This window comes from Coregonus clupeaformis, chromosome 36 (genome assembly GCF_020615455.1).
Source record: "Coregonus clupeaformis isolate EN_2021a chromosome 36, ASM2061545v1, whole genome shotgun sequence".
Taxonomy (NCBI): domain Eukaryota; kingdom Metazoa; phylum Chordata; class Actinopteri; order Salmoniformes; family Salmonidae; genus Coregonus; species Coregonus clupeaformis.
The window spans coordinates 39,789,946-39,803,479 of record NC_059227.1 but is presented as its reverse complement, the minus strand read 5'-3'; the positions used below and the strand labels follow the sequence as shown (position 1 = coordinate 39,803,479).

Below are 13,534 nucleotides of genomic sequence, written 5' to 3'. Positions count from 1 at the left end.
CCAGTGTTCTAGGTTAGTGGGTAGGGACCAGTGTTCTAGGTTAGTGGGTAGGGACCAGTGTTCTAGGTTAGTGGGTAGGGACCAGTGTTCTAGGTTAGTGGGTAGGGACCAGTGTTCTATGTTAGTGGGTAGGGACCAGTGTTCTAGGTTAGTGGGTAGGGACCAGTGTTCTAGGTTAGTGGGTAGGGACCAGTGTTCTAGGTTAGTGGGTAGGGACCAGTGTTCTAGGTTAGTGGGTTGGGACAAGTGTTCTAGGTTAGTGGGTAGGGACCAGTGTTCTAGGTTAGTGGGTAGGGACCAGTGTTCTAGGTTAGTGGGTAGGGACCAGTGTTCTAGGTTAGTGGGTAGGGACCAGTGTTCTAGGTTAGTGGGTAGGGACCAGTGTTCTAGGTTAGTGGGTTGGGACTAGTGTTCTAGGTTAGTGGGTAGGGACCAGTGTTCTAGGTTAGTGGGTAGGGACCAGTGTTCTAGGTTAGTGGGTAGGGACCAGTGTTCTAGGTTAGTGGGTTGGGACCAGTGTTCTAGGTTAGTGGGTAGGGACCAGTGTTCTAGGTTAGTGGGTAAGTGTGTAGGGACCAGTGTTCTAGGTTAGTGGGTAAGTGGGTTGGGACAAGTGTTCTAGGTTAGTGGGTAAGTGGGTTGGGACAAGTGTTCTAGGTTAGTGGGTAGGGACCAGTGTTCTAGGTTAGTGGGTAGGGACCAGTGTTCTAGGTTAGTGGGTAGGGACCAGTGTTCTAGGTTAGTGGGTTGGGACCAGTGTTCTAGGTTAGTGGGTTGGGACCAGTGTTCTAGGTTAGTGGGTAGGGACCAGTGTTCTAGGTTAGTGGGTAGGGACCAGTGTTCTAGGTTAGTGGGTAGGGACCAGTGTTCTAGGTTAGTGGGTAGGGACCAGTGTTCTAGGTTAGTGGGTAGGGACCAGTGTTCTAGGTTAGTGGGTAGGGACCAGTGTTCTAGGTTAGTGGGTAGGGACCAGTGTTCTAGGTTAGTGGGTAAGTGTGTAGGGACCAGTGTTCTAGGTTAGTGTGTAGGGACCAGTGTTCTAGGTTAGTGGGTTGGGACCAGTGTTCTAGGTTAGTGGGTAAGTGTGTAGGGACCAGTGTTCTAGGTTAGTGGGTAAGGGTGTAGGGACCAGTGTTCTAGGTTAGTGGGTAAGGGTGTAGGGACCAGTGTTCTAGGTTAGTGGGTAAGTGTGTAGGGACCAGTGTTCTAGGTTAGTGGGTAAGTGTGTAGGGACCAGTGTTCTAGGTTAGTGGGTAGGGACCAGTGTTCTAGGTTAGTGGGTAGGGACCAGTGTTCTAGGTTAGTGGGTAAGTGTGTAGGGACCAGTGTTCTAGGTTAGTGGGTAAGTGTGTAGGGACCAGTGTTCTAGGTTAGTGGGTAGGGACCAGTGTTCTAGGTTAGTGTGTAGGGACCAGTGTTCTAGGTTAGTGGGTAGGGACCAGTGTTCTAGGTTAGTGGGTAAGTGTGTAGGGACCAGTGTTCTAGGTTAGTGGGTAAGTGTGTAGGGACCAGTGTTCTAGGTTAGTGGGTAAGTGTGTAGGGACCAGTGTTCTAGGTTAGTGGGTAAGTGTGTAGGGACCAGTGTTCTAGGTTAGTGGGTAGGGACCAGTGTTCTAGGTTAGTGTGTAGGGACCAGTGTTCTAGGTTAGTGGGTAGGGACCAGTGTTCTAGGTTAGTGGGTAAGTGTGTAGGGACCAGTGTTCTAGGTTAGTGGGTAAGTGTGTAGGGACCAGTGTTCTAGGTTAGTGGGTAAGTGTGTAGGGACCAGCCTACTACTCCCTGTGAAGACATAAGGCTGCAGTTGGCACTCCGTTCCAGCGGACTCTAGGACCTGGCGGAGACTTTATCCGGTGCTGCGACCTCTCCTCTGCAGCTCAGAAAGAGAAGGAGGGAGGCAGAGAGAGCGCGAGAGCGAGAGAGAGGAGGCCGGCGGATAAAGCACGGAGAAAGCCTGGATCGGTTCCGCTGTGCGCGTGCAGATGTGTACTGTAAACACGGCAACGGCACGTGAACTTGAGGAGTTTTATTTGGTTCAAGACGCACCGGATATCTCCTCCGGTAAGAAAATAACGACTGCTTGCGATGGAAGTCTGTGTCAGTCTCGCGGCGGTCCGATAGAGTCGGTTTTTCCTCCAGATGCAGACACACGGAACTGACGCCGCGGCGCGTGCCTGCCTGTCGAGGTTAACGGGTGCATTCTGTCTAGGGGCGCGTGGCCGCGGTACCTGCCCCATAAGAGCTTGTTGCAGGCAGACAGGGGAACAACAACAACAACACGGTTCCGGTTCTATTGCCTGCTCTCCGGTTCTATTGCCTGCTCTCTGGTTTTGTTGGATATTGTAGCCTGTGTAGTATTAATACAGCACATACCATGCTATACAGAGTAGTATTAATACAGCACATACCATGCTATACAGAGTAGTATTAATACAGCACATACCATGCTATACAGACTAGTATTAATACAGCACATACCATGCTATACAGAGTAGTATTAATACAGCACATACCATGCTATACAGAGTAGTATTAATACAGCACATACCATGCTATACAGAGTAGTATTAATACAGCACATACCATGCTATACAGAGTAGTATTAATACAGCACATACCATGCTATACAGAGTAGTATTAATACAGCACATACCATGCTATACAGAGTAGTATTAATACAGCACATACCATGCTATACAGAGTAGTATTAATACAGCACATACCATGCTATACAGAGTAGTATTAATACAGCACATACCATGCTATACAGAGTAGTATTAATACAGCACATACCATGCTATACAGAGTGTGACCTACAGAAACTGTCTTTGTCTCTGTGGTGAGTTGACTTCGAGTTAAGGTGGTGTGGTTCGCGCGCGCGCGCACACAAACACACACACACACACACACACACACACACACACACACACACACACACACACACACACACACACACACACACACACACACACACACACACACACACACACACACACACACACAGTATAGTAAGGTTTTGTATTGATACAGCATGTTGTCAGATGGATGTGAGCTCTGTGATGATGTCATATCCTGTACTCATTTCTAAATAGATAATCTGTTTACAGACCTGTTACAGACAGTTAGACAGGCAGACAGGCAGACAGGCAGGCAGGCAGGCAGGCAGGCAGGCAGGCAGACAGGCAGGCAGGCAGACAGGCAGGCAGACAGTTAGACAGGCAGACAGACAGACAGGCAGACAGACAGACAGAGACAGACAGACAGACAGACAGACAGACAGACAGACAGACAGACAGACAGGCAGACAGACAGGTTCATTCTGGTGTGTGTTAGTTTCTGTTTATATTAAACTATGTTTTTGTGTTTTTCTCGTTGTCAGGAAGGACTGAAGGAGGACTCACCTGGTTGCTACGGAGACAGTTTTAATATTTTAATCGGTTACCAAGCATCGCCATGCCGTCCAACACTACCACACTGCCCCCATCAGAGGACCCCACTACACACATGGTGAGGGCTGTGTGTGTTTATGTATGAGTGTAATAATTAAACAGTCAGTTATTTATTTACATCGCTCACTAACCATTCTGCATTCACGCACGCACACGAACGCAGGCACTAGAAAGAGAGAGAGGAGGGAGACAGAGAGAGAGAGAAAGAGAGAGGAGGAGGGAGAGAGAGACAGAAGGAGAGAGAGAGGGAGGGAGGAGGAGGGAGAGAGAGGAGGAGGGAGAGAGAGGAGGAGGGAGAGAGAGGAGAGGAGGGAGGAGAGAGAGAGGGAGGAGGGAGAGAGAGATGGGGAGGAGGGAGAGGGAGAGAGAGAGAGAGGAGGAGGGAGGGAGAGAGAGAGAGATAGAGGAGGAGAGAGGGGAGGAGGGAGAGAGAGAGAGATAGAGACAGACAGGAGGAGGGAGGGAGAAAGAGGAGGAGGGAGGGAGAGAGAGAGAGAGAGGGGAAGAGGGAGAGGGAGAGAGAGAGGAGGAGGGAGAGAGAGATGGGGAGGAGGGAGAGAGAGAGAGAGGGGAAGAGGGAGAGGGAGAGAGAGAGGAGGAGGGAGAGAGAGAGAAGGAAGAGAGAGAGGAGGAGACAGAGAGAGAGAGGAGGAGGAGGAGGAGGGAGGGGGGGAGGGGGAGAGAAAGAGAGGAGGTAGAGAGAGAGGAGGAGAGAGAGAGAGAGAGAGAGAGAGAGAGAGAGGATGAAAAGAGACAGAGAGAGAGAGCGAGAGAGAGAGGAGGAGGAGGGAGAGGGAGGGGAGAGAGATAGGAGGAGAGAGAGAGAGGAGGGAGGGGAGAGAGACAGAGAGAGAGGAGGGAGAGAGAGAGGAGGGAGAGAGAGGGAAGGGAGGAGGGAGAGAGAACGAGAGAGAGGAGGAGAGAGAGAGGAGCAGGGAGAGAGAGCGAGGAGGAGGAGAGAGAGGAGGAGGGAAAGAGAGAGAGAAGGAGGGAGAGAGGAGGAGGGAGAGAGAGAGGAGGAAGAGAGAGAGGAGGGTACAAATAGAGAGCGAGGAGGGAGAGAGAGAGAGAGGAGAGAGGAGGGAGAGAGGGGGAGAGAGAGAGAGAGAGGGAGAGAGAGAGTGAGAGGAGAGAGAGGGGGAGAGGGAGAGAGAGAGAGAGAGAGAGAGGAGGAGGAGGAGGGAGAGGGAGGGGAGGAGGGAGAGAGAAAGAGAGAGAGGAGGAGGGAGAGAGAGAGAGAAAGAGGGAGAGAGAGAGGAGGAGGGAGAGAGAGGAGGAAGAGAGAGGAGCAGACAAAGAGAGAGCGAGGAGGAGGAGAGAGAGGGAGGGAGGAGAGAGATAGGAGGAGGGAGAGAGAGAGAGAGAGAGGAGGAGGGAGAGAGAGAGGAGGAAGAGAGAGAGGAGGGTACAAAGAGAGAGCGAGGAGGAGGAGGGAGAGGAAGAGAGGAGGGAGGGGGGAGAGAGACAGAGAGAGAGGAGGGAGAGAGAGAGGAGGAGGAGGGAGAGAGAGAGGAGGAGGGAGAGAGAGAGAGAGAGAGAGAGAGAGAGAGAGAGAGAGAGAGAGAGAGAGAGAGAGAGAGAGAGAGAGAGAGAGAGAGAGAGAGAGAACAGAGAGGTATTTTCATGGCCTGTATGCAGCAGTGGGACTTTCCTCCTGTCTCCCAGTTACTGTCTGGTTGCTTAGCAACAACAGAGAGAGGAGGAGAGAGGAGGAGGGAGGGAGAGAGAGGAAGAGAGAGGGAGAGGGAGGGAGAGGGAGAGGGAGAGAGAGAGAGGAAGAGAGAGAGAGAGAGAGAGAGAAGAAGAGAGAGAGAGAGAGGAAGAGAGAGAGGGAGAGGGAGGGAGAGAGAGAGAGAGGGAGGGAGAGAGAGAGAGGAAGAGAGAGAGAGAGAGAGAGAGAGAGAGAGAAGAAGAGAGAGAGAGGGAAAGAGAGAGAGAGAGAGAGGGAGAGGAGGAGGAGGAGGAGGGAGAGAGGGGAAGAGAGAGAGAGAGAGAGGGAGGAGGAGGGAGAGAGAGAGAGAGATATTAAACAACAAATGTGTCATTCTTACATCAACACACCTTTCATCCTGCCCATATCCCATGTCTATCTTATGTTTCCTACTCAGAAAAATTGACATCTTAGCTTGTCCCAAAATACAATTTTAAGTTTACATTTTATTTTCTGTTGCTTACTATATTGAAACCCCAAAATAAAAACAGTGTTATTGAAAATCTCCCCTACAGCTGTAATCAAAGAGAGGCTTTATCCTCTCACACTCCATAAAACAGTGAAAAATGGTTTCTCTTATATTACAAAAAGGACATTCATCTCCAACATCTGAGTTAATAACAGATATAAAAGCATTAACTGCAATGATGCCATGCAAAACCCTCCATTGCATATCCCCAGTACCCTTTTGTAATGTTGGCTTGTACAGTGCTCTCCATGCTGGCTTTACCTTGTCATCAATGCCTAATTTTACCCTCCAAAGAGTGTATTTTCAATTTTTCAATGTATCTTTATTCAACACCTTGACACACCCCCTATATAAGTCTTCCCCATTCACCTCATCCAAACCCACCTCTTCCAATCCTCTCAAATCCAGTAATAACGCCTTTCTTTCTGACTCTGGGATATTGGGTGTAATCCCTAGTCTTGGAAATGGGATGTTTTCATCTTGTACCGTCTTCTTGTGACTATTCAGCATACCCCACTCTTCTGCTGACAGAGCCTTCCTGCAGCTTCCCAGCAGTTGTCCGACAATCCTTTCCGACCTCACCCCCAAATGTTCAGCCACCCGTCTTCCATCCATTAAGGCGGGCCCAGCCATGGCCATTAACTGTTTTAGGGTGATGATTTTGCCCTTCACCAGAATCTTGGAGAAATGTGGAACAGCTGCAGTTGTACAATCCAGTCTTGCCCCATACACCAGAGGTTCCTCCAACAGCCAATGCACTGACTCCGCTGAAGTCCAGTCTTGCCCCGTACACCAGAGGTTCCTCCAACAGCCAATGCACTGACTCCGCTGAAGTCCAGTCTTGCCCCGTACACCAGAGGTTCCTCCAGCAGCCAATGCACTGACTCTGCTGGAGTCCAGTCTTGCCCCGTACACCAGAGGTTCCTCCAGCAGCCAATGCACTGACTCTGCTGGAGTGCGTCTGGATACCTTCATTATGCTCCACACCCTAAGAAGGCCTCTGTAAAACGGAGGTACTCCCTCACTAGAAATCTGGCTACTATCAACCAAAAATAAAGCCTTCTTTAAACCTAATCCCCCGACCTGCTGTAATACAAGACCTGCCACCCCTCTCCAAACCACATTTTCTAGTCCATAAAGCAACCTTTGAATAAACTGACTAGACCTTGGCCCCCCTCCTCTTTTGACAAATACAAAACACTTTGTGGACCCAATAATATTTATCCCAAAAGAAAAATACACTAATCGCCTGAATCTTAGCCAGAAGGCCAGATGGTGGCTCTAAAACTGAAAACCGATGCCACAGTGCAGAGGCAACCACATTGTTAACTATAATAGTATATGACATACGAGATAACAACCAACGCCATCTCCTCATCCTCCGTTCCACCATTTCAACCACCCCAATCCAATGTTTTTCCATAATCCCCTCATCTCCTAGGTACACTCCAAGATACTTAAAACCTCCCTTACACCATTCCAGCCCCCCTGGCAAAGCCATGATCCCTCCAGACCATTCTCCAATCTGTAAAGCACAACTTTTTTCCCAATTTAACTTTGCAGAGGATATTCCCCTAAACCAATCAACCATTAGACTCAAACTATCCACCTTTATGTGACTTTTCACTAAAACAACTACATCATCAGCATAGGCTGAGAGACCAATAGGAGGAATATCCTCTGAAAGGTACACCCCTTCAATGCGACTTCTAATGCTATTTAGTAGTGGCTCTATAGCAATGGCATATAACATTCCCGACAAAGAACATCCCTGCCTAATACCTCTACACACTTTAAAAGGAGCACTCAAACCACCGTTAACTTTCAGTACACTTTCAATGTCACCATATATCACCTTTATCATGGCAATAAAACCAGAGCTGAACCCAAACGCCTCAAAAGTGCGCCATAAGTATTGATGTTCAACTCGGTCAAATGCCTTTTCCTGATCAATTGAAATTAGACCAGCATCCAACCCAATAGCCCTAGAGACGTCCAAAAAATCCTGAATCAGAGAAATGTTATCCCCTATCTGCCTGCCGGGAACACAGTAGGACTGGTCCGTATGTATGATTTGCCCCATCACCTCCCTCAGCCTGTTGGACAAAGCGTTGGACAGGATCTGATAATCAGTGCACAATAAGGCCACCGGCCTCCAGTTCTTCACCTCCCTAGGGTCACCCTTTTTGGGTAGTAGGGTGAGGACAGCCCTTCTGCAGCTTATTGGTAGTAACCCTCCGGTCAAACTATCATTAACTACTGCTAGCCAATCCTCTCCCAACATAGCCCAGAAAGACTTTTAAAAAGTCAACGAGAAGCCCATCAATGCCTGGTGCCCTTCCATTTTCCATGCCTTTTAATGCAGTGTATAGCTCCTGCAAAGACAATGGTTGCTCTAGCTCAGTGTTTCCCAACCCTGGTCCTCCAGTATCCCCAACAGTACACATTTTCATTGTAGCCCCAGACAAACACACCTCATTCAGCTCATTGAGGGCTTGATGATTAGTTGACAAGTTGAATCAGGTGTGCTTGTCCAGGGTTACAATACATATGTGTACTGTTGGGGATACTGGAGGACTGGAGTTGGGAAACACTGCGTCTAGCTCAACCTGAGCTTCTGCAGCCACCTGTGGGAGCCCATCAAGGAACTGCTGTGTCCCTGTTTTATCCTCTTTGTACTCACACTTGTAGAGCTCAGCATAGAACTCTACTGCCCTCTTTCTAATTTCACTAGGGCTAGTGAGCTCCTGTCCAACTGCTGATTGGAGGCAATGAATCCTTCTTCTTTGTCCATTCTTTTTCTCTAAACCAAAGAAACATTTGGATGAGGCATCCATTTCAGAGATTCCCTGAAACTTACTTCCCACATAACTTAATTTTCAATATTACTATGCGTTTCTTGTAGAAAACGTATATCACTTCCCTTTCCCTTCATTAGCTCGTACTCTACGGCTCTTTATTTAACGTCTCTCGCCCCATTTACGTTTAAAGAAGAAATCTGCTCGTGGATGGAAGAGACAGAAAACACATCTCTTTACTGAACTCTTTCATTTTCTTTAGAAACTGTTGTGACCACTTCCTTGAGTCGCGATTTCAGGTCAAGCCTCCTCCCGTTATTAGAAACTTTGCTGATTCAATAAACAATTAATTTTCAGGAAAAAACATTGTTACATTATAATCCTGCATATATTTATTTACTTTTGTCAAATTTAGAAATGTATGTACCTTCTCAATCCCATACCTCCCTTCCACCCCATTTCTCTCGCTATTTTGTTGTGATGGGTCAGATGACTCCCCAGAAGAAAACTCCACCATCTCTACAACCTGTTTATCCTCAACTGATTTATCAATCTCTACCTTCCTCTTAGAATTAGACCCTTCACCACCCCTTAAATTCTTCCTCTTACTCCTCGGTACTTTGAAAACAGCTGCTTGATTTTCCATGATTTCAATCTCCTCTTGAACTCCAATTTCATTTTCAAATCAAATCAAATCAAATCAAATCAAATCAAATTTTATTGGTCACATGCGCCGAATACAACAAGTGCAGACATTACAGTGAAATGCTTACTTACAGCCCTTAACCAACAGTGCGTTTATTTTAAACAAAAAAAGTAAGAATAAAACAACAACAAAAAAAAAGTGTTGAGAAAAACAAAGAGCAGAAGTAAAATAAAGTGACAGTAGGGAGGCTATATATACAGGGGGGTAACGGTGCAGAGTCAATGTGCGGGGGCACCGGCTAGTTGAGGTAGTTGAGGTAATATGTACATGTGGGTAGAGTTAAAGTGACTATGCATAAATACTTAACAGAGTAGCAGCAGCGTAAAAAGGATGGGGTGGGGGGCAGTGCAAATAGTCCGGGTAGCCATGATTAGCTGTTCAGGAGTCTTATGGCTTGTGGGTAGAAGCTGTTGAGAAGTCTTTTGGACCTAGACTTGGCACTCCGGTACCGCTTGCCGTGCGGTAGCAGAGAGAACAGTCTATGACTAGGGTGGCTGGAGTCTTTGACAATTTTGAGGGCCTTCCTCTGACACCGCCTGGTATAGAGGTCTTGGATGGCAGGGGAGCTTTGCCCCAGTGATGTACTGGGCCGTACGCACTACCCTCTGTAGTGCCTTGCGGTCAGAGGCCAAGCAGTTGCCATACCAGGCGGTGATGCAACCTGTCAGGATGCTCTCGATGGTGCAGCTGTAGAATTTTTTGAGGATCTGAGGACCCATGCCAAATCTTTTTAGTCTCCTGAGGGGGGAATAGGCTTTGTCGTGCCCTCTTCACGACTGTCTTGGTGTGCTTGGACCATGATAGTTCGTTGGTGATGTGGACACCAAGGAACTTGAAGCTCTCAACCTGTTCCACTACAGCCCCGTCGATGAGAATGGGGGCGTGCTCAGTCCTCTTTTTTTCCTGTAGTCCACAATCATCTCCTTTGTCTTGGTCACGTTGAGGGGAGAGGTTGTTGTCCTGGCACCACACGGCCAGATCTCTGACCTCCTCCCTATAGGCTGTCTCATCGTTGTCGGTGATCAGGCCTACCACTGTTGTGTCGTCGGCAAACTTAATGATGGTGTTGGAGTCGTGCCTGGCCATGCAGTCATGGGTGAACAGAGAGTACAGGAGGGGACTGAGCACGCACCCCTGAGGGGCCCCCGTGTTGAGGATCAGTGTGGCAGATGTGTTGTTACCTACCCTTACCACCTGGGGGCGGCCCGTCAGGAAGTCCAGGATCCAGTTGCAGAGGGAGGTGTTTAGTCCCAGGATCCTTAGCTTAGTGATGAGCTTAGAGGGCACTATGGTGTTGAATGCTGAGCTGTAGTCAATGAATAGCATTCTCACGTAGGTGTTCCTCTTGTCCAGGTGGGAAAGGGCAGTGTGGAGTGCGATAGAGATTGCATCATCTGTGGATCTGTTGGGGCGGTATGCAAATTGGAGTGGGTCTAGGGTTTCTGGGATTATGCTGTTGATGTGAGCCATGACCAGTCTTTCAAAGCACTTCATGGCTACAGACGTCAGTGCCACGGGTCGGTAGTCATTTAGGCAGGTTATCTTAGAGTTCTTGGGCACGGGGACTATGGTGGTCTGCTTGAAACATGTTGGTATTACAGACTCGGTCAGGGACATGTTGAAAATGTCAGTGAAGACACTTGCCAGTTGGTCAGCACATGCTCGGAGTACACGCCCTGGTAATCCGTCTGGCCCAGCGGCCTTGTGAATGTTGACTTGCTTAAAAGTCTTACTCACATCGGCTACGGAGAGCGTGATCACATAGTCGTCCGGAACAGCTGGTGCTCTCATGCATGCTTCAGTGTTGCTTGCCTCGAAGCGAGCATAGAAGTGGTTTAGCTCGTCTGGTAGGCTTGTGTCACTGGGCAGCTCGCGGCTGTGCTTCCCTTTGTAGTCTGTAATAGTTTTCAAGCCCTGCCACATCCGACGAGCGTCAGAGCCAGTGTAGTATGATTCAATCTTAGACCTGTATTGACTCTTTGCCTGTTTGATGGTTCGTCGGAGGTCATAGCGGGATTTCTTATAAGCTTCCGGGTTAGAGTCCCGTTCCTTGAAAGCGGCAGCTCTACCCTTTAGCTCAGTGCGGATGTTGCCTGTAATCCATGGCTTCTGGTTGGGGTATGTACGTACGGTCACTGTGGGGACGACATCATCGATGCACTTATTGATGAAGCCAGTGACTGATGTGGTGTACTCCTCAATGCTGTCTGAAGAATCCCGGAACATGTTCCAGTCTGTGCTAGCAAAACAGTCCTGTAGCTTGGCATCTGCGTCATCTGACCACTTTTTTATTAACCGAATCACTGGTGCTTCCTGCTTCAGTTTTTGCTTATAAGCAGGAATCAGGAGGATAGAGTTATGGTCAGATTTGCCAAATGGAGGGCGAGGGAGAGCTTTGTATGCGTCTCTGTGTGTGGAGTAAAGGTGGTCTAGAGTTTTTTTCCCTCTGGTTGCACATTTGACATGCTGGTAGAAATTAGGTAGAACGGATTTAAGTTTCCCTGCATTAAAGTCCCCGGCCACTAGGAGCGCTGCATCTGGATGAGCGTTTTCCTGTTGATTAATGGCCTTGTACAACTCATTCAGTGCAATCTTAATGCCAGCATTGGTTTGTGGTGGTAAATAGACAGCTATGAAAAATATAGCTGAAAACTCTCTTGGTAAATAGTGTGGTCTACAGCTTATCATAAGATACTCTACCTCAGGCGAGCAAAACCTCGAGACTTCCTTAGTATTTGATTTTGTACACCAGCTGTTGTTTACAAATATACAGAGACCGCCACCCTTTGTCTTACCGGAGCCAGCCGTTCTGTCCTGCCGATGTAGCGTGTAGCCTGCTAGCTGAATGGTATCATTGTTGTCGTTCAGCCACGACTCCGTGAAACATAAGATATTACAGTTTTTAATGTCCCGTTGGTAGGATAACCGTAATCTTAAATCGTCAATTTTATTCTCAAAAGATTGAACGTTGGCTAATAGTATTGATGGGAGAGGCAGTTTACTCGCTCGCCGTCCGGATCCTTACAAGGCACCCCGACCTACGTCCACGATATCTCCGTCTCTTCCTCAGGCGAATGACGGGGATCTGGGCCTTGCCGTGTGTCTGTAGAATATCCTTCAGCGTCCGACTCGTTGAAGAAAAAGTCTTCGTCCAATGCGAGGTGAGTAATCGCTGTCCTGATATCCAGAAGCTCTTTTTGGTTATAAGAGACGATGGCATAAACATTATGTACAAAATAAATTACAAATAACGCGGAAAAACACACATAATAGTACAATTGGTTAGAGGGCTGTAAAACGGCAGCCATCTTCTCCGGCGCTGTTTCCAGCACCACCTCAGCGATCCCAGTCGCATTCTCACCGACTGTTTCCCCTCCCTCTTTGTTCTGATCTACCACAATTGCCCCCGTAACCACACTGCTTTCCTTTCCTACTTTTCAACCACATCTGCCCACCTTCTCCCTTCCCCTGCACCCTTAGCATGTTCATCCCTTCGCGGTGGTGCATTAGCTGCACCAGCACTAGAGCTGCTACCGGACTCTGTGCGCTCGTTCTCGGGACAATAACGTACCAAATGCCCCTCTCTTCCACAGCCAAAGCACTTCATTGATTCAGTAGAAGCGTAAAACACATAATCAAATCCATCAATCTTAAAACTGAATGCTAAATTCATTTCGTCAGTGTCCTTCTTTAAAATCATATGCACTTGTCTCCTATGAGATACAACATGTTTCAGCAAAGGAGATTTGCATCCAAAAAGAACCTTCTTTATTGTAGATACAAGTTGACCATGACGAAATAACTCTGGCTCCAACACTTCATCGCTAACAAATGGTGGCACGTTAGAAAGTATAACTTTCTTCACCGGATTCATAAGCGGAAATACCGACGTCTGTGTCTCCCGCAACACAACACCACTCTCAACTATCGTATTCACCTTTTCAATGGAATCTAAGAATATCACTACAGCGCTATTCATCCTTGAGACTGATTTTATGCTATCATACCCAATGATAGCGCCCACTGCTAAGCTAAATTATTCCACTGAACACCCGGCCGCAGAAGGATTCTTTACTCCATGCCGCCGACTAAGTTTTTCAAACTCCAAACCTCCGCGAGTGGCCATTGCAACCAGCCCCACCCGCTGGTTGCACCCTCGAGAAAAACAACCTCAACGATCCCACCACCTCTATACGTGCTTAGTGATAGTGAGACAAGGTAACCTTAAAACAACTAAACTAATCAATATATATATATATATATATATATATATATACAGTGGGGAGAACAAGTATTTGATACACTGCCGATTTTGCAGGTTTTCCTACTTACAAAGCATGTAGAGGTCTGTAATTTTTATCATAGGTACACTTCAACTGTGAGAGACGGAATCTAAAACAAAAA

At 47.8% G+C, this 13,534-nt stretch overlaps 1 protein-coding gene across 2 annotated transcripts in view; it reads left to right on the top strand.

The window, feature by feature from the left end:
• Nucleotides 1-1,895: 1,895 nt before the first annotated feature.
• Nucleotides 1,896-13,534, top strand: part of LOC121552431 (DNA (cytosine-5)-methyltransferase 3A) — a 164,584-nt gene continuing 152,945 nt past the window's right edge. For both annotated transcript variants that reach the window (XM_041865365.1, XM_041865364.1), the window contains exons 1-2: nt 1,896-2,058; nt 3,377-3,504. In XM_041865365.1, the coding sequence (XP_041721299.1) occupies nt 3,451-3,504 (54 nt within the window). In that variant the 5' untranslated portion in view covers nt 1,896-2,058; nt 3,377-3,450. The remainder of the gene's footprint in view (nt 2,059-3,376; nt 3,505-13,534) is intronic.